This window comes from Meriones unguiculatus, chromosome 1 (assembly GCF_030254825.1).
Source record: "Meriones unguiculatus strain TT.TT164.6M chromosome 1, Bangor_MerUng_6.1, whole genome shotgun sequence".
Lineage (NCBI taxonomy): Eukaryota > Metazoa > Chordata > Mammalia > Rodentia > Muridae > Meriones > Meriones unguiculatus.
In genome coordinates, this window is record NC_083349.1 from 17,251,638 (window position 1) to 17,278,714 (window position 27,077).

The following is a 27,077-nucleotide window of genomic DNA, read 5'->3' on the forward strand; positions in this document are numbered from 1 at the left end:
GCCTGGGAATCTGGGAGCACAGGCTAGGTAAGCCTGCCCTGTGAGACTTTGGGGTTGGGGGGGGCAGTCTATGATGATGACAGAGTCAGAGACTGCTTTCAGGGCACCAATCCCCAACACAGACTCCTGTTCCAAGCTTCCCTGCAGTAACCATATCCTACCTTCTGCTCAGACCTCAGTGAGAACACCTGGAGGGGAAGACCTGCTCCAAGAAATGTGGGGCCCAAGAAGATGCCAGGAGACCTCAGCACTGATCCAGAGGCTCTGTCCTCACCAAGGGGCCTACTCCAGCCTCCTGCCTCCAGAGACGCAGAGCAGGAGGCCAGTCAGGGTCCCAGTGCCCCATCCCCCAAACCATTGCTGTCAGCCCCCATGAGAAATGGTGAGAGACCAGGACAGGAAGGGCTGGCCAACCTTGTTCTGGATGCCAAGTGCCCCCTGGGCGAACTGGACAGAGACATCCTCAGGCGAAGCCGACTGAAAAAGGCTCAGACTTTTCCCAGGCTACTGCAGGAAAGCCCAGAGGCCAGCACCCTCTGCCTGTCACTGACCAGCTCGAGAAACCAGCTGACCATATCTGAGTTCTTCCCCCCAGACCCCAGGAAACTCTTCCTGGAAGGGAAAAATGGCCTTTCTGGCTTCAAGACACAATCCAAAAGCAGACTTTGGCCAGAGCAGGAGCCTGGAGCCCAGCTGGATAGGGTACCAAGCGCAGGTCGCAATCCACACAGGAGTCCGGGAGCCTCGGGACAGCTGGAGGCCTCATCTCCTAGCCAGGGACCTGTAGAATACAAACCTTTGCCCTACCCTGCAGACCCTGGGGATTCAGACCATGAAGGCCAAATACCTAGGAGTGAAGAGGGGATTCCAGAAGGGTCCAGACAGCTTGGAAGTACAACGACAGAACAGGTATGTAATGAAGGAGCAGGTGAAAGGCTGTCTCCTTAGCCTTAATGTATAGCTCACACAGGATCTGCCCTTCCCTGCCTTCACTCTTGGCCAATAAGTAACAGTTCTTGGGTGTGGGGGGAGCTTCTTATTTTTGAAGGGTGCAAATTGAGGAAGGTACCGGATGTCACCCCCAGGCATGGGTTCCCTGTGGCCTTTCTAGGTGTTCACCTCTAGAAAGCACCAGTTTCCTCAGCACTCAGCCCCCATCCCTGCATCCCTCCCACCATGTATAGGTATATCCCTGTGGTTAATTATCTTTCCTTATAGTGCTACTTCAGGGCCCAATCACTTTCCAAGCCTTATTTCAGGTTAGGTTCCAGGAGCTTCCTATTTCACAATGGGATGAAATTCTAGTGCAAAGGTCTGCAGGCCAGGTACAGACCACAACAGTAAGTGTGTTCCCCCTTTGGCTGCTCAATGGGTTCCTCAAAGCTCTGTGTCCGCACATACTTCTCAGGGTAAGGACACCAGAGCCATTGGCCCAGGATATGTCTATCTGCCTAGGCATCCTCCTGCTGATGTCTACCATCGGCCCCATTTCCCACCACACTCTGTTGCCCCAAAGGAGAGAGCGTGAGGCAGATGTGGTGACTTTAAGAGATGTCTGGCGTAGGGACACTGCTGTAGATGCTCTGCATTGTCCGAGCCTGGGATACACACATATTCTCTGCTGCCATCTTGAGATTTCCCCACAGGGACCTCACAGCACCATCTTCTAGATGGATAAGTAGAGGCACCGGTGGCTGGGTAGCCTGTAGTAGGAAATATACTGCTAAAGGAAAGAGTTGAGGTCACTAGCTTAGACTAGAGCAGAGCAGACCAGTGGATCCAGCTTTCACCTTCGCCATCTGGTCAACCTGCCTCAAGTAGAGTAAGCCCAGGAGCCTCCAAACCTCAGACTCCCACGTAAGGATGGCCCAGAGCTGGGAGTCCTCGCCTCAGGTTCAAGGCTCACTGCTCCCACATGAGGATACAGGGTGCCACCAAAAGCAGTACAGATGTGTTGGTGAGCAAAGGCTGAACATGTCAGCCCTTTCTGTGCACAGGAGCAGTGGATAGTGAGGGGATGGCCTCTGAAGGCTCCTGCTAACATGTGCATTTCTGTGGTAGCCTTGTTTTCAGACCTTCAGGTGGCCTCCACGGGCAGGAACTATCTCCTAGGCTCCATTAATTCTTTTTACTTGAAGATGGGTTAAAATGCATGTAAACACAACATTTACCATTTTAACCATCTCTAAGTGCATGGCCCAGTGTCTTAAGGACATTCACAACCTGCTATCTCCAGAGGTTTTCCGTTTTCTACGCCTGAGCTCTGCCTCCAGCAACACTGACTTCCCTACATTCCTCTCCAGCCTCACCAACCACTTGCTATACTTTTTTTTTTTGCCTTTACAGATACAGGCTCACTTGTGAAATCAAAAACCTTCTGTTCTATTGTCTAGCTTGTTTCACTCAGCGTAATGTCCTCAGGATTCATCAATAACCAACACTGCAGTGTTCCCTCCTCTTCCCCTCCTCTTCCTTTTTCTTGTCTCATGGTGCCTAAAGAGTCTTGGAACTCACTATGGAGCCAAGAATGAGTTTGAGTTCTTGGTCCTCCTGCCTCCACCTCTCAAATGCTGGGATTGCAGGTGTGTGCCACCATACCCAGCTCCTGAATGTTCTTATTGTCTTGGTCCATGCCCTTAGAAATGGTTAAAACATTAAGTTTTACACTATGTATTTTAACGCACAAGCACATGGAAGTAAAAACACTCTTCCTTTTAAAGGTTGAGCAATACTGTAATATGCTGTCCCATGGATAGACCACATTTTTTTCCTTTTTTTTTAACCTTTATTTTAATTTATGTGTATGAATGTTTTGCCTGCATGTGTAACCATGCACCGTGTGCATGCCTGGTGCCCATGGAAGCCAGAAAAGGCATCAAAGTCCATGGAACTGGAGTTACAGATGGTTGTGAGCTACTGTTTGGGTGCTAGGAATTGAACTCAGGTCTTTTACAAGAGCATCGAGTGATCTTTACCACTGAGCCATCCCTCCAGCCCCTGGGCTGCATTTCATTATCCATTCATTCATCCACGGATATTTGAGCTGCTTCCCCTTTTTGGATCTAGTGAATGGTGAAAGGCCTTGAACCAGGGTGGACACCTGGCTACTCCAGTTTCCTTTCAGATTGTATGGGTACCCAGAAATGAAACTGTTGGCTCTTAAGGTGATGCTCTGTACGTTCTCTGAGGAACTACCATCTCTTCCCATGGCAGCTGTACCATTTCATGGGTGAGGACTCCAGTTTCTCCATGCACTCAGCCACACTCATTTTTTAATTTGGAGAACTTGTCCAGTCCCTTGCATAGGGGGTACCGCATGCAGAAACTGAGGCACTGTTTACCTGGCACTCTCCATGGAAACCCTTTCTTGGCCCCAAGCAGACAGAGTGTTCTTACCTGACCCTTCTCTCCCACAGAGCCTGTCCCTACAGGATCTTCTGTCCAAGCTAGGCCGACCCTTCAGGGAATACGAGCTGTGGGCCCTATGCCTCTCCTGCCTCAGCACTCTACAGACACACACGGAGCACCCAGGTGATGGGTCACCCTTCTTTGCCTGAGCCCTGGGTCCAAAACTGGGGGAGAGAGACGTGAGTGTGGCAAAATCAATGCTGGGAGCCAGGGGCAATGGCCCAGTTTTACCCAGCAGCAAACCCAGGGGAAGCAGCACCTGGGTCTTGGCACAAAATAGGGACAGTAGAGACAATTGCCTGCAGTATGGTCCTAGAGCCAATGACACCTCCCACCCTTAAAGGAAGGGCACTTCCACCAGGAAGTGAAACCTAGTCTTGGAAGGTGAGGCAAGGGCCCTGATGAACGTTGCCCTAGCTTGTGACCCTGCATGTTTACGCCTGATAGATAGCCAGATAAGTGGATGGTTCATCTGTGCTCTCAAAGTGTCCCATGGCAGCCATGAAGGCAGCCTCTGAGAGGACCCTCAGAGAAATATTGCCCAGGGACTGTCTGCTGTTAAGCTGCCCCTCAGCCATGAGTCTGGAGAATTTGAAGAGCCCAACCTCCCTCATGCAGCCATTCCCAGGGGCCCCCAGCAACGTGGGCTGTGTCCCTACCCATCCTCCTGTTTATTCTTAAATTAATGAGGGTGATGTATCCCAACAATGTTCCCAGGCAACTATTGGATGGAAGGGCCAGCCCTCCAGTGCCTGTCCAGTCTTGACAGGTCTCTCTGGTGTCTCTGTGTGGCCTGGAGTCCCCTGGTGTTGGCGAGGGAGCTGCCAACATGCAGCTGCATCCTTGATCTGCTCTGTTGCAGCCCGCCTGTGCCTGGACAACGTGCTGGTGGCCGAGGATGGGACTGTGTTCTTCGGACCACCCCCTGCCAATGGTACACACGGGTCACCCTAGGGTGCAGAGAACTAGAGCTGCTTGTCAAAGTGGGAAGGAAAACCAAATTGTGGTTGCTCTTCTAGGCTCCTACAACTCTCTCTTCCTGGCTCCTGAGGTGTCAGAGGAGAAGCTGGTGACAGAGAAGGTAACTGTATCACCTCTTGTGCTGTCCACACCCTCTGCCCATTCAGTCTCGGGGTCAGATGGCCTAAACGTGGCATTCACCTCATGGGAGGGAGTGTGGCATAGCAGCATTCACTGCTGTCCTCGAGAATCATGGGTGTGCCTTGGAACCCTGGGCGGCACACGCACCAGTCCGAGGGCCTAGACCACTCCGCCACTAACGGGGCGATAGGCTTTTTATAAACTCCAAATTAACAGTTACACTCAGAACCTGGTGCAACAGCCTCGCTAAGAACCAGGTTAGTTGATCCTCCCGGTTGAGCCAGCAGGGCAGGGGCCAGATCCTGGGAACTGTAAGGGCGGGGCAAAGTAGGGGGGGTACGGAAAGAGTGAAGGAGAGAGGTGATACCAGAAAAGGCAGAACAAGCCCAATGGTTTTTCAATCTCATCTGCTGGACCCTGCTGCTAGAGAAGTGACTCCTGGGAAACTCGGCACAGGCAAAAGGAGCCTCTCTGAACCAGGCTTCCTAGCCAAAGGACCAGGGAGGAACGAAGTGACTTCAGATGGCCTACCGGCTACTTCTGCTTGCACAGTGCATGTGGCGTCCATGTGGCTAGAGACCCTGAGAGCGACAGAGGTGCGCTGGCCTTGTCTGCTGATGCTGGCTGAGGAGCCACCCACGACAGCTGCAGGGGAGCTAGAACCAAAGACATCTGAACAAGTAAAAGCAATGAAAACAAAAAATTGAACATGCCTGAGAAGCTTGCCCTAGAAAATCAATTCATGTCATCACAAAACTAGAATTAGGGGGCTGGAGAGATGGCTCAGCGGTTAAGAGCACTGTTTGCTATTCCAGACGTCCTGAGTTCAACTCCCAGCAACCACATGGTGGCTCACAACCATCTATATTGGGATCTAATGTCCTCTTCTGGCATGCACGTGACCTGAAGATACAGCACTAATATGTAAGATAAATTAAAAAAAAAAATCTGGGAAAGGCAGAAGAGTAATTAAGTAACAAATAAAAAATATTCCATTATGGCACACAAGCCTTACACATTCAAGAAACCAAAAAGAGAGAGAAAAAAAGGATAAACCTAAAAGAAATCAAAGCCAAATTATAGTAAACCTCTGAAAGCTGAAGATCAAGAGAGGAAAAAAAAAAGAGAGAGAGAAAGTTTTTCTATGTACAAAGGAAACAGTTCAAATGGCAGCTAGCTCCCTTGCATGGTCTTAGAAGTGGAGACCTTTCACCCCCTGCAAAACACCTTGTGTCAAGATGCTCTCGGGAAAGAGAGAGAACTGAAGTAGTGGTGCTGTACGTACTAAACTGGAAAGACGGGGCCGGCAAGATGGCGCGCTTGCTGAATAAGCCTAGCAGGTCTGAGTTCAAGCCCTGGATTCCGGGGATTCCGTGGAGAGAACTGACACCAGAGCTGTCCTCTGGCTTACACACACACACACACACACACTGTGGCCACACACAGTAATAAGAAGTTTTTTGGGGTTTTTGTTTTTGTTTTTTTCTCCTGGGCTGGAGAGATCACCCAGGGGGCTCAGAACTTGCGACTCTCACAGGGTGTCCGAGGTTTATTCCCAGCAGCCACAGCAGGTGGCTCTTCCAGTAACTCCAGCTCCAGGGTATCAGATAACAGCTTCATTTGGTTATAAATGTCTGTGGAGGAAATACTTAAACAGTGGGAGAGGCTAACCGGATACCGAGGGCAGTATGCAGACTACGGAAAATGCCGATCCTGGCCCACCGTGCAAGCAGACACTAGTAAACAGCCTGCTTTTTCACGGTCAAAGGGGTAAGACTGAATTTAGAAGCTGTCTTCGGGCTCTATTGCTCTGAAGAGACGCCACGGCCAAGGCAACGCTTATAGAGGAAAACATTTGATTGTGGCTGGCTTAGTTTCAGAGGTTTATCATTGTGGCCGGAAGCAAGTTATCGGGCGGGCAGACTTGGTGCTGGAGAAGCTGAGAGTGTTTTGTTGTCGTTATTGCTGTTTTGTTTTGGTTTGGTTTTGGTTTTTCCAAGACAGGGCTTCTCTGTATTGCCTTGGCTGCCCCGGACTCGCTTTGTAGATCAGGCTGGCCGCAAAATCATGGAGATTTGCCTGCCTCCTCCCGGAGTGCTGGAGTGCTGGGGTGACAGGTGTATGCCACTGTACCTGATGTAGCTGAGAGTTTTCCATCTTTCCTGAGGGCAGACCTGAGATTAGACTCCACAGTGGGCGGAACCTGAGCATAGAAGACCTCAAAGCTGCCTACCCACTGAAGGCACTTCCTCCAATGCCACACCTCGTAATAGTGCCACTCCCTGTGGCTAAGCATTCAGACATACGAATCTACACCAGTCAAACCTATTCAAAACACCCCTGAAGTAATGGACTGAATACTTTTATGGAGGAAATTTCTAGACAGTATTGTTTAGGTTTCCGCATTATTGCTGAGGGCTTGTTGCTAGAATTTACAGTGACGGGATCAAAAAGTAGAGTAGTAAGATTTGAGACTCTTGCCCCTAAACAGAAGCATCTGGAAAGTTGGAGCCAAGAAAAGAGATTGGTGAAGAGTGTACAACCATTAAGAAGAAGCCAAACACTTTGAGCTGAGACAATGGGGAACAAGTCTGGAGGGAACCTCAGGAATTGGCAGGACTCCACCCACACAAATCGATTGCAAAGGCTTTTGTAAGACCTTTCTGGTTAAAAAGTGTTCCGAGGTGACTTGCTTGCAAAAATCAGCCTAGAAAAAAAAAATGTTTTCCTGGGACTCAACTTTCCAAACACTCAGAGATCACCACAGCCATGGTCCAAGTGAGTTGGGCTCCAGCTGACAGGGCCTGCGGCATCATCCACAGTATGCTGTGTTTTGCAGAGAGCACAGGAGTTACAGGGCCTTGGAGACTCAAAGGAAAAATTTCAAAGGAAAGCAAGTTAAACTCAGGCAAGTCCCTGATAACGCTTAAAGCTGTGAGAGTAAAGCCTAAGCTGCAGAGAAGACATCAGGGTGTATAGTGGGCTTTTATTTTGTTTTTCTCAGGTGTTGGTCACAGCAATGGTAAAACTGACCAATAATCAGTTAGCAAAACATTCTCTTCACTGGGTGCCAGGAGCTTGAAATAGTAATCTTCCTCCACCCAGTGTTTTGGTTTTGTCTGATTTTTTGAAATAGGGTAACCCAGGCTGGCCTCGGCCTCCCAAAATGCTGGGATTAAAGTGCATACCACTATTGTGCTTTGCTTTGACCTTTCTTATTAAGATCAGAGGAAATATCCCAGGCAAAATTGAGGAACATGCATTTGCCAAGGGGTGTTACAGATGAGGCAGCTGAGGAAAATCTACGGGAAGCATTCTGTGTGAGCTACTGGCCTGACAGAGAGAGCACTTTAAACCCCATGCTATACACCCATCCACCTGAGATACAGAGTGACTGCTGTCACCTGGGAGAGCCACTGGCCATCTGGCAGCACACTGTTAGCTGGGAGAGAGTCCCAACTGATCTGGGTGGAACATGAGCAACTGGTTCTCAAACTCTTGAGTTTTTGTCCCCAAGAGGAAGAAGACAGCAAGTCCTTCTGTGGTCTGCCCCAGTGTCTAAAACCCAAACAAGATCGGGGAGGGTCCTGGCTCTGTTAAACACATAAATCTTCCAGGCTATGACTCTGGGCTCCCCATATCTAGCCAAGGTGGGGCTCCAGGCTGTGGGCAGGCTACTGTGCCTTGGGGTGAGCTCCCCCGGCCCCAGTGTTACTACTGCTTGCTCTTCTGTCTCCCCATCCTCCAGGCCTCTGTGTACTGTGTGGCTGCAGTTCTGTGGACAGCAGCCAAGTTCAGCGTACCCCGAGACCACAAACTGGCCCTACCACGCAGGCTCAAGACACTCCTTCTGGACATGGCCAGACGCCATGCCTCAGAACGGCCCTCTGCAGCCGAGGCCATCAAGGTAACTGCACTATGGCGTGGCCTACTCAACAGTCTCAAGGGTTAAGGTGAGGGACAGTGGCCTTTGATGCTGAAGCTAATGTTAACCATCATTAACTACAGAATTCCTCTATCTGTGACACGTTAAGGATGGCCACATCTTGTACACGATCCTGATCCAGCTGTGGCTCTATGATCACACCTTCCTTCCCAGCGCCCCACCTCTCAACTCCCCAATACCAGGCAGCCCCACTGGAGCCCTGTTATGTGAGACTCCAGTTTTATTCACAGCTGTGACAGGAAATCCAGACACCAGGCTGCCCAGGACTAGGATTTGCAGAAATGCACGAGGGTCTCAGTCGCAAACATTCCCTGCTGTTAGTATTTATATAAAAATTCCATGCCCACAGCCGATCTTAAATGAGTTTATTCAGGGGGAGGGAAGCAGAAGAGAGTTAGGGTCTCAGTGAGCCATGAGGGCAGAGAGACAGAGATGGGGTGGTAGGGAAGTGCCCCAACAGAGAGAGGGTAGAGAGTAAGAGAGGAGCAAGAGAGCAAGGGAGAGACAGGTAAGAGCAGGGGTCACTTTATCCTGGACTCCTGTGGGCAGTGACTAATGACATCATAGGTGGCCAAGCAAGCTAGTGAGCTAGTGCATCAACCTGTGAACTAACATCTGCAATATCAGGAGAAATGGGGCAGGTGCAGCAGAGCCAATGCCTGCCCTGCTGGACTATCCTGGACTATCTTCTTCATTTCAGGTGTGCAGCAACTACCTCCTTCAGCGAGGCATGGACAGCAGCAAGATTCTAGCCCATCTGCGGGCATCCATCTGCAAGGCAAGCGATGTTCCCCAAAATTTACAGATTCCTTCATGCTGCCACTGGCACCCACAGGGCCCTGCTTGTCTCCTGTACACTTAGAGAGAATCTAGGGAAGAGGCAGTGACCAGCCACCTTCCACTGAGGGTAGCAGTGAGCAGGGACACTGGGCTCTCCAGCAGGCTCTGGAGATTGCTTCTCTACAGTCTTCACATTCCCTAGAAGCCCTTCGCAACTTCACTAACGGGGCCTCCATGGCTGTGAATTTATCTGTCTGTGCCAGCTCCCCCAAGCCACAGAAAGATCCTTGAGCTAGCCTGGAAGCTGTGTTTGGTGGCTGTAAAGCACATATCCACACTGTACCTCCTCAGCCCCCGTTGGCCCTAACTGACCGTTTATGACCTTTCACCCCAGGTTCACCCAGAGGAAGAGACCATTGGTCTCCAAAATGCCTTCTCAGTGGTAGAACTGAAACCTCCCATGGAGCCTGCTCCTGAGAGTAGCCCAGGTGGGTCTCCCCAAGCCTTCCTACTCATTGGTTCCTGTACCCCTTAACCACAGCAGAACGATAAACTCAAGCATGTGGGCCGCTCTTGGCCTAAGCCTTTTCTTCCCTCTCTGAGGGAGGGAAGCACCTGAAGGTGCCCTCTGTACAGCCAGGCCTAACCTTCCTTCCCCAGTCTACATCATCATCTGCAAGCAACACCTCCTACTGGCTTCCCTCTCAAGGGAGAACACACACACACACACACACACACACACCTTAGCAGCATCTCAGCCTCCCAGCTAATGGCCCTGTCTCCTCACAGCAGTTCTTCCCAGGCACTGTCACACGTACCTTTAAGCCCCTGGGCTAAGCTTGGCATGGAAGCAATCTGTGGGCATCTGGGGTGCCCACCTGTGGGACCTTAAGTGTGGGGTCACTCAAAGGTATTCACTGATCCCCCCACTCACTGCTCCTTCTCTCCTGTCCCCCAACTATCTGATTCCCCTAGGCTTCCTGCAGGTCAGCAATGATACCGAACTTGTCGCTGTCCCAGAGCCTGTGCCTGGCCTACCCCCCTGCTGCAAAGAAGCCTGCGAGCTGCCAGAAGCCTTCACCTCTGAGGCCACTCACTTTAAGCCCATAGTCCTAGCTCAAGACACCAGTGTTGCCAGGTGAGCGTCCCCGCTCCTGCTAGCAGTGGCCCCAGGCACAGGTTCCCCCTTCCTCCTGAGTTCTCTGTCTCTCTCAACAGAGACCAGCTTGCCTTGTTCTCAGAGCCAAATGAGGAGCCCAAGGACTTTGGAAGTGAGCAGCTGGATAGGGAGGGAACCAGAAAGCAGGCAGCCCAGGAGCTTGTTGAGGACACTGACCTGAAGACATCTGCCCAGCTGCCACCTGATCCAGAGCTGCAGGGAGCAACTCCATTGAGTCCTGCTGGTGACCCAGTGCCCCAGAGCTCAGCCAAGGAGTGCTCCTATCCACACAGCCCTGCTCTGGCTACCCAGCAAAAAGGAACATCAGGGACACCCAGCTCTTCTGCCTCTCCCCTGCCCCCCGAGCACAGGCCCAATGCTCAGGGACCACTAGGCACCACTCTGCCCCCAGGGACCACCTCAGCCAGCCCAGGCCCTCAACACCCATGTAAGCCACCCAGGAGCAAGGCTGCAACAAGTACAGGCATCCCTAGGGACCCAGATGGTCATCCTGAGAAGCCTCGGCCAGCAGACCGCAAGCTCTGTCCATCCAGTGTGGATACCTCATCCCCACCTAAGATGACAGCCTGCCCCTCCCTGCAGGAAGCCATGCGCCTCATCCAGGAGGAATTTGCCTTTGATGGCTACATGGACAATGGGCTAGAGGCACTGATCATGGGTATGAAAGCATGGGGCACCCCTGGAAGTCCAAGGCAAGGGAGAGGTTGAGGGAGGCAGATCCAGTCCAGAGAGCATCAGTATGAAGGGGACTCAGGGGTCCACACATTTGTCATGCTGAGGTCAGTCAGGACAAACAAGGGCAGCTTCCTGCTTACATCATACAGGAAGAGAGCCTTGGAGACCAGACCCCTCCAGCCCTGAAGCCCTGAGACCACCTCCCAGTGATCCAATGCACGGGAACCCGTGCATAACCTGATTGACCTATCCTTTGTAAACCAGGGGAGTATATTTACGCCTTGAAAGACCTCACCTTCGCCACCTTCTGTGGCGCCATATCTGAGAAGTTCTGTGATCTGTACTGGGATGAGCAATTGCTGCAGAACCTCTTCAAGGTGGTCAATGGGTCAGGCTCACCCTCTGAGAGGTACGTATCTGGGTCCAGACTTTCCCCTCCAGAGTTCCGGGCAGACCAACCAAGCCGGCAAACCCTGTTGGCTCAGTGCCTACAGCCATTCTCATTCCCATTGGCAGCTCCAGAACAGCCCAGGGCAACTCTGTGGTGTTGCTTGTGATTGTTGCTGGTGTTCACAGTTAGGGACAGGGGGCACGAAGTGGGGGAAACCACTGGCGACTGGCAGTTCTTACACTTTTTAACAGTAAAAATTGCAATAGGCAGCCAGGCATGGTGGCATACATTTGTCATTCTAGTACTTGGAAGACAGAAGCAGGAGCATCATCATCATTTGAGGCGGGTGTGGTTTGCATATTGAGTTCCAGGTCAGACAAGGCCACATACTCTAAAAAAACAAAGTCAAATAAATAAATAACTACAGGGAAGTACACTTTGCTGACCCTGCACCCAACAGCATTTCTATAGCTCTGTAAAGGATCTCTCGACTACACCCAATCCCCTTCCAGTAGGGCACTGTGGAGCCACTACCCAGGATGTTCTGACACCAGGGAGATGACAGGGTCCCATCCTACTCAGTGTGCTCAAGTGATGCTCCAGGCTGGGATCTCTCTACACAGATCTGAGGCTTCATCCAAATGTGCATGGGGGCGGGGCACTGACTGATGTTCCCTTTACCAGCACTTCTGAGGAGTCTGGAGCCCAGCCAGAACACTCACCCAGCAGATGCTCGCTGTCCAGCAAAAGGCCCTCACTGCATGGACTCGGTAAGAGACATGGCCTGCATCGTGAGGTCAGGCAAGAACTATTATTCTCAGCGGGGTCCCCTGGACAGCTGCAGGAAGACCTCTGCTGTCAAGGACAGTCCTGTGCTGGGAGACAGCTAAGAAGCCCAGCCCTCAGGGTTATCAGGGGACAGTTTCCCATCCTTTCATTAGCCAGCATGATGCTGACACTTACGGCTCCTCTGCAAGTAGAAGCCACTTAAATGCCAGAGCTGGCCTTCTAGATTGTTAGCCAGAACCCCCAGATAAACTTAAAGCTCAAAGAGCTGAGCCTAGCAGTGCACACGTTTAACCCTAGTGCTTGGGAGGCAGGGGCAAGATGATCTCTGTGAGTTCAAGGACAGCCTGCTCTACATAACAAGCTCCAAAACAGCTAGGACTACTTACAGAGAGACCCTGTCCTCAAAAACAAACAAAAACCTCAATAAGCAGTTTGAGAAAGAGAGGCCAGCCAGCCATGTGGGGGTCTCTAGGGATAAGCGCAGAGCTGTGATCACCTGGGTCTGTCTACTGACGGTGATAAGACCGCGGTGGTGGCTTTCTCACTGTGTAAGTAAATCAAGGAGCAGGTGATCATGCCTTGGGCACGAAGTCTACCTGCTCCTCCTGATGGCCAAGGAGCCAGAAGGCTGCGGGCACAGAGAGAAGCTTCTGGCGCTGACAGAGTTCCAAGTATCCTGACAGGTCTGTATGTAGAATGTGTGTGTATGACTGAGCTAGGTTTGATTTTTCAATGCCCCAGAAGAGCAGATGGGGCCACAGGGAACAGGTCCTGGTTGGGATCAGTTCTGGGGGAGGAGAGAGTCCAGGTCCCAGAGAGCTTTGAAACAGGGTGAGTATTTGGGGGACCTGGTCTTGGCTAAGACTGTCTTTTCACAAGCACCTCACTGTTCCTGGAGTCCCCTTTCGGTTCCACCTAGCACAAAGAGCCATGGTTAGCTGGGGTCCTTCATGCGTGTGTCTGGGTTTCCTCCACAGCTGAAGGTGGAGATGTTACCCACTGACCATTGTCTTTCTTTCAAGGCAAGGAGAAGCCAGCCACGGCCTGGGGTAGTGGGGGTCCCTGCTCGCCCAAGGCACTATCAGATATAGAGTCCGACACGCTCTCTCAGGGAAACTTTGAGGTTGGATTTCGATCTCAGAAGTCAATAAAAGCCACACGAGAGCAGCAACCAGAGGCCGAAGTGGATGGACAGCCAGGCCCAAGCCAGGAGCCAACCAGCACTGCCTCAGACACAGTGGCCCCGGTGGCTAGGTCTGAGGACGGTGGTCCAGCTGTGGCCCTGGGTGCAGCTGATTTCCAGAACTGCAGCCCTGGCTGGTCCAGTGCCTTTTATGAAGCTGACTGCTTTGGTGCCGACGTCTACAACTATGTGAAGGATCTGGAGAGGCAGAAGGCCAATGGGCACACAGAACTGGAAGCCCAGAGTCCAGTGAGTCCAGGGAATCTACCCAGTCCAGGTTGGGAGGGCATTTGTAGCCTTAGGAGCACCACAAACAATGATGCTTTTGATCAGCAAGGCTTCCAGGCCGCCTAGGCCCAATGACAGGACTCTTGACACCCTATCCAGGCTGTGCCCCTTCTCTGTACTCTACCACTCTGGTGGTCCAACTCCCTTTATCCCTTATTAGAGGCTCTACACTGTGGGCACATGTTCCCACAGCGGGGAGGCAGGGCGTGACTTTTCTTTCCCATTAGCTGTGTCTGTGGCTCCCAGGTGACCGTACTCAGGGGTCACTTGGTCTCTGTTTGTGAGTATTGTAAGTGTTGGGTGAAGTCTACTGCAGATGGCTGCAGGTGTAGCCATCTCTTCCAAAAGGGGTCTTGACCCCAGGTGAGGGGAAAAAACAAACAAACAAACAAACAAAACACTAGAATTATCATGCCCGCAGCAAGTTCAGGCTGGACTCGGGGTCAGTGTAAACTAGCAAACATTCCTTTGGCAGGTAACACCAAGGCTCTTCTCTGGTCAGTAGGAAGAAAGGAGTCCTTAATTTAGCAGGCAAGGCTGGCCAGCATAGTATACAAAAGAACTCCAACAGCAGGCAGGACCGCTGCTGGGAGGAGAGAGTGGAGGTCAGTAGCCTGAGCATGGCTACAAATTACGCATATACATCTCTGCAGTTCTGTCCACACCTCAGACAGGTGGCCCTGCTGCTCCAGCATTCTGGCCTAGGCCTAGGCCTTGCTTCTCCTGCTCATCAAACAGGCTTTGCTTTTGGCGTTTAGGGGGTTGCTCTAGTTCAGTTCATCTTTGTCTTCTTTTCATCTACAGTTTGTGGTGACTTTGCTTCCTTTTGGTTGTTGATATATGTACATCCAATCTATATTCATCAGCCTTTATCCAACTAAACCCTGTATCCCTCCTGTTTAAATTATCCCTTGTATCATTTTCCCCCGTCTCCCCCAAGAAATCAATGCTTCTAAATTTAATAACAAATTCAGGATCAGATCTGATTGTAGGCAGAAACTCAACTACCGCTTTTCGTACTTAACATAGATCTTGTGACGGAGTCAGCCTGGGCATCTGCCAGGGGATGAGGTCACAGGAAGGCCTACATCTGCATTTTCTTCTCCACCATCCTATGGCTTACATGAATTTTAGATCATGTATACTTCTCTAAAATCATTTAAAACAGTACTCAAAGAATCTAATTGCCGTTCAGTATTGAGCAGACTGGTGCTGACCAATGTCAAGGCTCACTACAATCCAAGTTTATTGACAGTGACTCTAATGAGTTCATAAGAGCCTCCTCGGGTTTTCTAATGCCTCAGTGCTCCCAGACAGTCCCCAGCAGGGCCACAAGAGTGTTCGGTGGACAGCTGTGGAGACCCCCAGATCTCAGGCCTCATTCAAACCAACAGACAGCAGATCACAGCTTGTAACACGCTCACTGCCTGCTCTGAATCTTCATAGCCCCTCATTGACCAGATACTCTAAATATGTGCTGTCCCTGGGAGAGACACCAGCCACTGGTAGCTGCTGATTACGCAAACAGTGGACCACATGACTGAGGAATTAGCATTTTCATTTTAGTTAGCTTTGCTAATCTGGACATCCTCAGATGTCCAGTGGTCCCCTATGAAAAACCCAGGTAATTCAGGGCAGGTAGTTCATAGTGTATCCCAAGCCTGGCTCTAATCCCTATCCACAAGGAAAAACTGGCTGGCAGTCCAACCTGTGGAAACCAGATTTGAGGCCTTGTCTGATGCTAGAACTCAGACTCTCTCCTGGGACCTGACATGGGAAAGCAGTGTCCAGGCAGTTTGGGACAGCTGGAGAAGCATCTAGCTGGCTTCTTCATCAAGTACTGGCCGTGAATGGAGAGCTTGTATAGTTCAAGTCAGTTTTCTCCAGTTTCTTTCTGTGGATTCACACCATTTACCAGGTGAGGGTAAGCACCGGATGAGTGGATTTACACCCTGTCTGGAGTGAGGTGGAGCAGGACCCAGAGGTCCTAAGCTTCCCGGCTTCACAGTGAGACCGCAGAGCAGCTACATTCTGTTCTGTACCCTCCACAGCTGCCCAGAGCCTGGGTAGCACAGCCTCCAGGAAAAGCTGAGGTAAACCCTGTCATACAGCCCCTCCAGTTAGTAGGTTTCCGAAGTAAGACTTGGGGCTCACATGCACATGAAAGAAATTCACATGGCTGGTCTTTTAAGCATAACTTCAAAAGAAAGACACAGTATCCATCCCTGTGTGCTTCCTGACTGTGGATGCAATATGACAGCTATATCCTATCCTCGCCATCAAACCTTCCCTGCTGGGATTGACATAGCTCCTGGAACACTAAACCAAAATAAACCTTGAAAGGGAAGGAAAGGAAAGGAGGGAGGGAGAGAAGAAGAAAGGAAGGAAGAAGGAAGGAAGGAAGGAAGGAAGGAAGGAAGGAAGGAAGGAAGGAAGGGAGGGAGGGGCCCAGCCAAGCATGTGGTACACACCTGTAATTCAAGCATACAGAAGCTAAGATGGGAAGACTGCGAGTTCAAGGAATTGATCAACTACAGAGTGAGTTGTATATCAGCCTAAGAGAAATAAACCCTGTTTCAAAGAGGAGAGAAAGAAGAAAACAAAAGAGAGTGGCTAACAAACAGAAGGCGACCATTTTGGGAAGGTATCCAGCCCTGGAATAGATTCCCCTATGTTTTAGAGATAGTCAACTTGTGTGTTCAAACGGGCAACAATCATCAGAGCTGCAGCTCATTCTTGTGAGGTGTAGGGACATGGCAATCACGTACCCAAGCCCCTTGTCCATACTGCCCTCTATGTGTCCCTCTGGCAAGGTGAGGACCCTGGACATGGGGCTCCCTGTGGCCACAGAAGGAAGGCAGCCTACCCTGAGCCCAGTACTAGCTATGGAGGCTGGAGACAGTAGAGGGGCCTTTTAGGCTACACATATGGGGCCTGTCCCTGCTTACTGAATAAGCCTCTGTCTCTGTAGACCCTGACTGTACAGCTGATCCCTGAGAGCAGGAAGCCAAAAAGAGGCTTGGCCCTGGTCCTTCTGAGTTGGAGTCTAGAGAACTCTCCAGAAGCAGCCAGGTGGGACCAACCTGGTGGTGAGGGGAAGGATACCTCAGGAGACAGACACATCCTAAGACTGGGCAAGTTTCAGAAATCAAGCTAGGCCCCTAGGACAGCACTTCTCAGCCTCCCTAAAGCTGTGGCCTTTTAATACGGTTCCTCATGTTGTGGTGGCCTCCTACCATAAAAGTATGTCATTGTTACTTCCCAACTGTAATGTTGCTACTGTTATCAATTGTAATTTAAATACCTGATATACAGGATATCTGATGTGTAACCCCTGTGAAAGGGTGGTTCAGCTCCCAGTGGAGTCATGACCCACACGTTGAGAACTGCTGTCTTAGGGTGATGGAGCATAAGGACCATCACTGCGCCTCTCCTTTCAGCAGGCAACCCATGGGCACTGGTGGGGTCTGGCATCCTTGAGGGATCAGATACTGGTTTCAAGATGAACCCCTGGGGCCCACTCCTGAGGTGCTCCCTCATCCATTTCCTTTGCCCTTCTTATGGCAACCAAATGGCTCCCCCCTCAACACATACTTGTTCTTCCTGTGGCCGCTCAGGCAGCTCACTAGGCAAGTGTACCTCCTGTGTCTGCATCTTTATAGAAGACAAGGGGTACCTGATGCCACAGTTACTCTGGCTTCACACACTGTGTGCTTCTTCTTAGGAGCTGGAGCAGCAGCTCATGATCGAGAAAAGAAACTACAGGAAGACCCTAAAGTTTTACCAGAAACTCTTACAGAAGGAAAAGCGGAACAAAGGTAACAGCATACAGCTAGCTACCAGCCACAAATGAGCTGTTTCGTGCCCTGGGGGACCATGTGCTGACTCTGCTCTGCACACAGGCTCCGAGGTAAGGACCATGTTGTCTAAACTGCGAGGACAGCTAGATGAGATGAAGTCCAAGGTGCATTTCCTGGGCCTGGTCAAGAAGTACCTCCAGGCAAGTAGCTTTCCATCCCACCCACTCCGCTTCCAGAATGAGTCCTGGCCCTCAGACAGGTTTTCCTTCAGTTGTTCTATGTGTCAAGAGACATTAGGTCATGCACACAGGCCCTGTGTAAGGGTTCAGAGTACTGAGAAACCCTGCCGTCCCTGGGTCAGTAGCAGAGTGACGCATAGACAGGCACCCAGGGGTCGGCCATCATTCACTTCCCTTCCCCCACAGGTCATGTACGCAGAGCGCTGGGGGCTGGAGCCCTGCGCTCTGCCGGTGATTGTGAACATTGCTGCATCCCCCTGTGACACACTGGATTTCAGCCCCCTGGATGAGTCTTCTTCCCTCATCTTCTACAACGTGAACAAGCACCCATGCAGCGGGCGGCAGAAGAAGGCCCGCATCCTACAGGCTGGCACACCGCTGGGACTCATGGCCTACCTCTACTCCAGGTGTGTCAGGTGCCCCTGAAGGACGTCTCAGGCTCCCGGGGAGGGGCACAAGATTTTGAGAACAAAAGGGAGAAAAGCAAGGAGAGCTCTGTCTGACGTGGGTTGTGCAGCTAGTTAAAGACGTGCTAGAACTCAGTCTGACATGGGCTTCCACCTGATGCATGGCCAGGCTGCTAACCTGTCTGTTGCAATCACCATGAGACCCCCCCCCCCCGGCCCTGGTACTGGGTCACTGCGTGTGGCCAGGCAGTACTGTGGGAGTTCCTGGAGTAGGTTGAGGGGTTAACATTCCATCTGCAAGAGCCTCCAAGATAACATCTGTGTCCAAATCACTAATCAAAATGTGCTGTAATGAGCACAGAGCACTGTCTTTAGTATTCCTATGGCCTCTGCCTCTCTGAGTACGAACACTGCTCTGGTGACAGCCTGAGATGTAGGTGCTGCAGTGCTTGCCACTACTTCGGGAAGTATCCTCAAATCTACTCACCTATGCTGCTCATACTCACCGGCACTCACAGGGCCATTCATGGGACTTGGAAATGGAATCTCATCTCTCCCCTCCCTTCTCCCTCCAGCACCACTCACCATGCCTCCCTCCCGTAGAACCCCAGCCTTGCCGTGGCTCTAGATAATTCAAGCTCCCCGAAGTTCTCCTCACCTTGATGGCTAGTCCTATGCCTAGGTCCAGAGCCAGAAAAGCCATTGTCACATCCATAGTCCTGACACAACTTTTGGAGTCTTCTTGGAGCAAAAGGCTTCAGATCTGATTAGCAAGTAGCGTTAGAAGAACGCTTAGACAAACTTCCATCTATGAAAGCCCTGGCTCCTGCAATGCATTTGATATGCATATGGATATGCATATATGTGTGATGTTCTGAGGTAGTATGTCCTATGATTGGTGATGTACATGTATGTAATATGCTGTGGAATATTATCTGATGTACATGATTGTGTGTATGTGTGTGTAGAGTGTGTATTAGTGGTGTGAGTATAATGTAAATTGTATGTATATCCTATGATTATGAGGTATGTTGTGTGGTGCATATAATGTGTGAAGTAAGCATCCACAGGGGGGTTTCTAGCTCTAAGTACCCCATGGGCACAGCCTCTACACCCACAGGCTGGATGGGGAACTGCTTAGTCCCTGGCTTCAGTGCATTCATGTTTAAGAGGCTCGAGATTCACAGAGGTAGACCAGTGACCAAGCTTTCTTGATATTCAGTATGATGTCTTCTACCCTGGAACTCATTTGCACAAGAGGTCTGTTGCTAGAACCCCTCACCTCAATGGTTAGTGGATATCATACTCTCCAGGTTGTCAAAGAGTAACATTTAGGGCTCCCATTAACATTCCTTGCATGGGGCTTTCTGCGGAGCACCTGCTTTGTGTAAGGATGTTCAATGAGATGTGACACGTACACACACACACACACACCACACACATATATACAGACATGCACACATTTGCCTGCTGTACCAAGTCCCTGTGAGACACAGTGCTCCTTACCTCATGCAGCATGTACACATGTCTGGCTCCCCAGCCCTCAGTACATGGGACATGGAGCTTTGGACTGAGAGCCACTGTGATGGTCTGACAGTGAGGAGGGCCTCAGCAAGCCTCACACAAAGGCTTGAATTTCAAATTAGGTCAGTAACTCTCTCTTACACCCCCAAAGGGTCTTTACCTGTGTGCTGCTCTCACATGGAACTTAGCACCCTTCCCTACATGTGCTCACAAACACACAGCTAGCTCATATATGCTCACACACAAGGTCACACAAGACTCAGTCTGTTCACGCCACACCTAGCTCTCACACACAACACATACTTAGAAATCTCACACATAACATAATCCCATGCTCTCATTGTTCTCACCCACACAGATCTCACACACACACCCCGAGAAGCTGCACACATCACACATATCCACATATGCTCGCTCACTCGCTCGCTCACTCACTCCCTCAGGACACTCACTGCAGGGCAAGGTTGCAGGGAGGGTCCCAGCTGGCCTAGGCCCAAGGCCCAATTGCACATTCCACCCTCAGCGACGCTTTCCTCGAGGGCTACGTCCAGCAGTTTCTCTACACTTTTCGGTACTTCTGCACACCGCAGGACTTCCTGCACTTCCTCCTCGACCGCATCAGCAGCACCCTCACCAGGTACCACAAGCATGGGCTCCTGACCAGTCAGGGTGGGATCCTGGGGCACCTGGTTTAGCCTGTGAATGGGCCTTGACAAGGGTTAGGATATAAAAGAAGCATCCCTGGGAGAAGTCAGGGCAAGATGGAGGAACTGAAGGATCATGGGTAAAGGAATGCAGCAGGGGAGGGCAGCTGGAGTTTTTGTGCTAGGTTGGGGAAGCACACTAGCAGGGCCTTTACTGCTTCCACAGTAAGAAATTAGGGAATAGCCGAGTCCCAAACAAGAGCACAAAAGAGCCAAGATCACCAGCCTAGCAAGGATAGTCCAAGTGGGAAGATGCCTGTGAGCCAAGGGCATCCAGACCAGCAGATTGGACAGGAGGAGCACTAGATTGGGGACCAAAGAGAGGGGTGGTGAACATGAGGGGAGTGCTCTGTCTGCCCTCACCTGGCCTGTCATTGCTTGGACTCCCCCTGGACTCCTCACCCTGCACATGCCCAGATGGGACCTATGCTGAGGCTTGCCATCTGCCTCCAGGGCTCACCAGGATCCTACCTCGACCTTTACCAAGATCTACAGGAGGAGCCTCTGCGTCCTGCAGGCCTGGGTGGAAGACTGTTACACCGTGGACTTCATAAGGAATGCGGGGCTGCTGGGACAGCTTGAGGATTTCATCTCTTCCAAGGTGACTGCTGCACGGGCCAACCTGGTCTGCCTTCTGGGCCAAGGCAGAGAAAAACCACTGCCCTGTCCCAGGAACCGCAGTGACACCCCTTGCTTCTGCCTAGATCCTGCCCCTAGATGGCACTGCTGAGCATCTGCTGGGCCTCTTGGAGGTGGGCACTGAGCGGCGGGCTGACAGCACCTCTCGAGGTGCGGACCTAGAGGATCCTAAGGAGGCAGAGGAGGACACCAGACCCTTTAATGCCCTCTGCAAGAGGTTCTCGGAGGATGGCATCTCCCGGAAGGTGGGGACCTGTGCTGGGGACGGTTTCTCTAGACGGGAATGCATCTTGAAAGACATAGTATGCTCATGCATACACATGCATGCACAGCTGTGCACACGTATACACATGCACAAACAAGACATACATGCACACACACGCAGACATGCACTTGTGCAATAACAGGCAAATGCACACACTCTCATGCACTTAAGTGCTGCTTATTCATGACCCAGGCACTTCCCTGCTGGCCTGGCACTTCCTGCCCTGCGGAAGGAAAGCCATGACTGGCAGGGTTCACTCTGTCCTAGCTGGGGTCCTACTGTGACACCCTGAACTCACTTTCCTGATCCCCAGGGCAGAGGCCTGAGTGGAAGAATCCACTAGGGTCAGTGAGTGGTCTTTCCAGCAGTACGTGAAGACAGCCCTAAATCTGAGCAATGTGCATGCACCATGATCTGCCCAAGTGAGCAGGACAGGTATCCTGCCGACAGGCCTGGATGGAAGGACTTTACTCTCTGGCTCTGCCTGAGCCCATCTGAAGAGTCCTAAGTTGGACCAGCCTATCCTCACTGTGTCCCATCCTCACTGTGTCCCATCCTTGCCTGGTCTGGCCCCCTCAACCTGGAGGTGGGCACCTGTCTTGTTTACAGAGCTTCTCCTGGAGGCTACCCCGGGGCAATGGGCTAGTGCTGCCACACCATAAGGAGCGCCAGTATACCATCGCATCGGCCCTGCCTAAACCCTGCTTCTTCGAAGACTTCTACGGCCCCTATGCCAAAGCCAGTGAGAAGGGCCCCTACTTCTTGACAGAGTACAGCACCAACCAGCTCTTCACCCAGTTGACACTACTGCAGCAGGTGTGTGGGAGCTGGCATCGCCAGGAAGGAGACACCAGACCTTTTGGGCCATGTGCTAATGTCATGGGGTGGGACCACGAATGCTCTGATGCTTATGAAGCCTCAGCAGACACTTTGTGGAGGGACCGAACGATAGTCAGCAGTGGGACCTGGTTGCTGGGTGCACAAGTTCTGTCTTTAAAGCAGGGAGACCCAGCCCAAGAGGATTCTCCTCTCCAGCTACAAAGGGCACACGGAACACCATGCTCTGAGCAGCCCTCTGTCAATTTAATTCCTCGTGTCCTTCTTAGCCCTGGGCACTGATCAACTGCTCCCTCTGTCCCTGCCCTCAGCCCAGAGCCCAGGCAGGTCCTTCCCAGCTCTTCGCCATCCTGTAACCCAATGCCATGAGGCAGATGACAGTTCTGGGTGATCCATGTCACCATCATTACACCTAGCCACTGTCACAGGCCCCGAGGTGACCTGCACATAGGGAACTCTAGAAGTCCATCCATGACACACTTGGCAGGTTGATCTCTGGTTGCACAGATGGCTTCAGAGTACTGAAGGCCTCTTTGGGACACTGCCTTGGCCATTAGGCCCTGGGAAACAGTGGGCTGACCATCTGCTTCTGTGTATCCTGCAGGAATTGTTCCAAAAGTGCCACCCTGTCCACTTCCTAAATTCACGGGCCCTGGGTGTCATGGACAAAAGTGCAGCCATTCCCAAGTGAGTGTCCACTGCTGAAGGTGGCCCCGGGAATCCTTGGCTTAGAAGGTTGGTGGGAGGACGTTGGGGAGGAGGGTTACCCTATTGGCTATGTGGACATTCCTGGTCGAAGGGAGACAATTGGTTCTTATTCTAAAGGAAGGACACCTGAACCTCCTCCCACTCTGCACAGAGGCCCCACAATCCCAGGGCTTGGCGGGATGCATGCGAATACCCCCAGGTGACATACACTGTATTTTTCTTCCAGAGCCAGCTCTTCTGAGTCTCTTTCTGCCAAAACCTGCAGTCTATTCCTTCCCAATTACGTCCAGGACAAGTACCTGCTACAGCTCTTAAGAAATGCAGACGACGTCAGCACCTGGGTGGCTGCTGAGATTGTAACCAGTCATACCTCCAAGGTAGACACCGCCATGGCTCTGGGGTCAGAATGAGGGGTGCACAGCAGCACCGCTGTGAGGCCACAGTCAACCCCTTCTCTGGAGGCAGGGAATCCACACTTGGTGTCTCAGTGCCATAGTGAACCCAAGGCAGATGGAAAGGGTGAAGTGCATACTAATGTCAGCAGAGGCATCCGACTCTCCGTGCACACGGTGGTCACAGCCTGGTTTGATACTGTCACCTCTTTCCACCGGGGATGATGTGTGGACCACCTGGAACACAGGATGTGCGAAACCTTCATCAGGACACGCCGTACAAGAGACTGTATACACACGGTCACTCAGCTCTTCGGACACACAGTCCTTCATACACAGTGCCTTACATGCACAGTCCCTCACAGTCACATATGGGAGGGGGTGCTGGGAAGGAGAAAGAGAAAGAAGCTGACTGACTCATGGACACAGCCTCTCACACAAGTCTCTCTCACAGCCTCTCACACACACAGCGCCTCACACTCACAGTCCCTATATCTGGCCCTTTGCAACTGGTCACATGCAACACACACCTCCCTTCATGGACATGGTTCCTCACACACTCACAGTCCATTAAACATTGCCCTATCAGCTTTCTTGTAACTACAACAGAATGCCTGACTTAAGCCAGTTAGAAGGAGGAGCAATTTGTTCTGTGTACAGCTCCAGAGAATTCAGTCTATCGTGGTAGGGACGGCATAATGGAGCAGCTCATGTTATGGTGGGAAAGACGTAAAGCAGAGACAAGATGGAGCCAGAACAAGATACATCTTTCAAAGACTTGCCCTTTCAGACTCACTTCTTCAACCACACCCATCCTTCCACAGTCCAGTCACAGTCCATTCAGATTTTGAACCCATCCATGGAGTAAACCATTCGTTAGACTAGAGCCCTCATAATCTAATGCAATGGCCAACGGAAACCAAAACAGGGAGGTGTGCTTTACAAAGCAGGGCGTTTCCCAGGCCAGTCAGGTCAACAACAGGATTAACCATCAAATACACCACCTTTCACACACAATCCTTATACAGACTCCTTCGGAACCTTAAACACACCACACAGCCTCTCACACAAAAAGTCCTCACTCAGTAATGCATATGTTTACATACACATTTCCTCAGTTCCTAGCACACAGTCCATCACAGTCCCTGACGCTCAAGCAGCTCTTTATAATAGTCCTTCACACCCACAGGCTCCTAAACGCGAAGTTCTTCTCATACACAATTTCCCCACACGCAAAATTCTTCACACACATAACTATCCCTCCCGTGTATCCAGTCCCCTCTGAGTTTCTCTCACACGCAGTCCCTTACCCCCAGTCCAGTCACAGTACACGCCTATCACCATGTTATCTTGTCCCGCTTTTGCCTGAGTCTATTCACAGGATGACATGCCGGCCCCAGCTGCCCTGACTCGTACTAAGGCAGTGACCTTCCTGGCTAAACTGCGGGCCACTGTTCCTTCCTGGCAGACCCACACTGCAGGCTCTCTCAGCAGGCTCTCTCAGTAGGCTTGTGGAATTTTCATACTTTGCTCAATATCTGGTCAAGGTCCAGCTTTTGTGTTACCAATTCCAGTCCCCCCTCTACTCCTATGGGCTTTGAGCTAGACTGGGGATGAAGCAGACTGCTCACACACATGACCTGGCAGCCCAAAAGGGAGCGCCTTTGTGTCTCTATTGCTGGGATGATATATCATGACAGAAAGCAACTTGGAGAGAAAAGGGTTTATTTAGCTTATACTTTCTTATCATTGTTCAAAATTGAAGGAATCAGGACAAGAACTGGAACAGAGCTGGAGGCAGGAGCTGACGAAGAGGCCTTGAGGGGGGAGGGGGACTGCTCACTGGCTTTCCCAGCCTGCTTTCTTACAAATCCCAGAACCACTGGCCCACGAGTGGCTCCGCCCACAACGGGCTGGACCCTCTCCCATCCATCCTTAAGAAAATGCTCTACAGGCTGGCCCACAGCCCAATCTTGTGGAGCCACTTACTCAACCGAGGTTTCCTCCTCAGAGTGCTACAGTTTGTGTCGAGTTGACAAAAATCTAGCCAGCACAGGGACTGTCATCTGCCTCGGGTCAGTACCTCCTTCCAGGTTCCTACCCAGGAAGATCCAGTGTCCACGGCTTCCCAAGACAGAATCATCTCAATCTTGAAAGTCTGCACCTTCACCCAGTGAACACTGTGATACAAGGCTCTAACTTATTCCCCTCGGTCAGTACAAGGTGGGAACAAATGGCTTATCGTCCCACACAGACAAACAGAAGGACTGACTGAGCATCATAATGGCTGATTGGGCACCCATAAAGATAACTCACACCCAGTGATCAGGGCTTCCCCAGCATAAAACCCACCCTAGCTATACAAATTCACCATCCACTCTTCTGCCAGGGCACAGGAACAGAAGCCTTGGGCTACTCAGTTTGCTGTAATCTATGATGCTATGAGTATCGTGCGTGACATTAAAATGTGTCAAGGGCTGGGTATGGTGGTGTATGCCTTTAATCCTAGCACTTGGGAGGCAGAGGTAAGAAGATCTCTGTGAGATCAAGGCAGCCTGACCTATATAGCAAGTTCCACTACGGCCAGAACTACAAAGAGAGATCCTGTGTCCGAAAGAGAAAAAACAAAACAAAAATAAAAGATGTCAGGTTTCCAAAAAGGTCCATGTGACTGTGATGAGCAAGGACCATTAAAAAAGATGATAGAAGTCACATCACAGACCTCAGCGTCCTTGGACATGTTCCAATCCCAGGCACCCAGGTCCCCTCACAGCGGGAAAGCACCCATCCCAAAGGTAAAGCCACAGTGACGCATCCTAGTACATGAGCAGTCCTTCTGGGTGTGCAACGTGGTACATGAGAATGTACACCGCAGGCTCTGAGCATCCGGCTTAGAGAGATGAAAAGCACACAAAGCATCCCCGTGACGGAGCTTTTGCTGTGGCCGCTCCTCGCATCATTTAGAAGGAACAATATTCAGCTATGGATCAGGAAATCTTGCTGGGATGCATGATCCTAAGATCTGTAAGACTGCACATATCCTTTCACCCAGTGGGCTTGTGACGTTTTAAAATACATGTACTGATGGCTTTGCTTTCTACTTACCGTGGTGCCAAAGCCTTCCAAAGACTGACAGTCTCTGTATCACTGTAAACTGATGGTCCCAGAACCTTGTTGAAACATGGAATTTGGCCCAGACAATACAGTGGAGTCAACCAAAGGCACTGGGGAGAAATAGTCAGATGATGTCCTGGGAGCCCATGGGGCCTGTCTCAAAGCTATCACAGCTGATACCCCCCAAGCTACTCACAGCCAATACCTGCCTCTTCTTTCTTTGAATGAGTAACTCAGTCAGGGGGCTCTGTGCTTTGAGGATGGGCTATTTCAACAGGTCTCTGTTGTCCTGTTTCTTCCTCTTTTCTGTCTACTTGGGTCATGTTGGTGCTGGGGTCCAAGCTTCCTGCCTTGTGCGTGCTTGTAAAGCACTCTACCACTGAGCGGCACCCTTCCTGTTTGTCTTTAAAGACACTGAGCGTTGTTTTCTCATTTCAGCTGCAGGTGAATTTGCTGTCCAAATTCCTGCTGATTGCAAAATCCTGCTATGAACAGAGGAACTTTGCAACAGCCATGCAGATCCTGGGAGGTCTGGAGCACCTGGCCGTGAGGCAGTCCCCGGTGGGTCACATGGAAACCAGGGGGCTTAGGGTATGGGCAAGTCCACAGTGCCACAAGGATCTCACCTGTGCTTCTGTCTCAGGCTTGGAGAATCCTGCCCGCGAAGATTGCTGAGGTCATGGAAGAGCTGAAAGCTGTGGAGGTTA

General features: G+C 51.2%; 1 protein-coding gene across 1 annotated transcript in view; it reads left to right on the forward strand.

Moving 5' to 3' along the window:
• The window catches only part of Kndc1 (kinase non-catalytic C-lobe domain containing 1), a 45,391-nt gene that overhangs the window by 15,249 nt on the left and 3,065 nt on the right, over positions 1–27,077 (forward strand). The window contains exons 6-28 of the mRNA XM_021637822.2: positions 173–909; positions 3,417–3,531; positions 4,271–4,342; positions 4,428–4,489; positions 8,258–8,416; positions 9,156–9,233; positions 9,630–9,723; positions 10,211–10,373; positions 10,454–11,073; positions 11,355–11,499; positions 12,166–12,251; positions 13,293–13,702; positions 17,466–17,559; positions 17,644–17,741; positions 17,967–18,187; positions 20,235–20,348; positions 20,869–21,016; positions 21,120–21,299; positions 21,929–22,135; positions 22,761–22,843; positions 23,091–23,241; positions 26,809–26,931; positions 27,014–27,073. Of these exons, the coding sequence (XP_021493497.1) occupies positions 173–909; positions 3,417–3,531; positions 4,271–4,342; positions 4,428–4,489; positions 8,258–8,416; positions 9,156–9,233; positions 9,630–9,723; positions 10,211–10,373; positions 10,454–11,073; positions 11,355–11,499; positions 12,166–12,251; positions 13,293–13,702; positions 17,466–17,559; positions 17,644–17,741; positions 17,967–18,187; positions 20,235–20,348; positions 20,869–21,016; positions 21,120–21,299; positions 21,929–22,135; positions 22,761–22,843; positions 23,091–23,241; positions 26,809–26,931; positions 27,014–27,073 (4,220 nt within the window). The remainder of the gene's footprint in view (positions 1–172; positions 910–3,416; positions 3,532–4,270; positions 4,343–4,427; positions 4,490–8,257; positions 8,417–9,155; positions 9,234–9,629; positions 9,724–10,210; positions 10,374–10,453; positions 11,074–11,354; positions 11,500–12,165; positions 12,252–13,292; positions 13,703–17,465; positions 17,560–17,643; positions 17,742–17,966; positions 18,188–20,234; positions 20,349–20,868; positions 21,017–21,119; positions 21,300–21,928; positions 22,136–22,760; positions 22,844–23,090; positions 23,242–26,808; positions 26,932–27,013; positions 27,074–27,077) is intronic.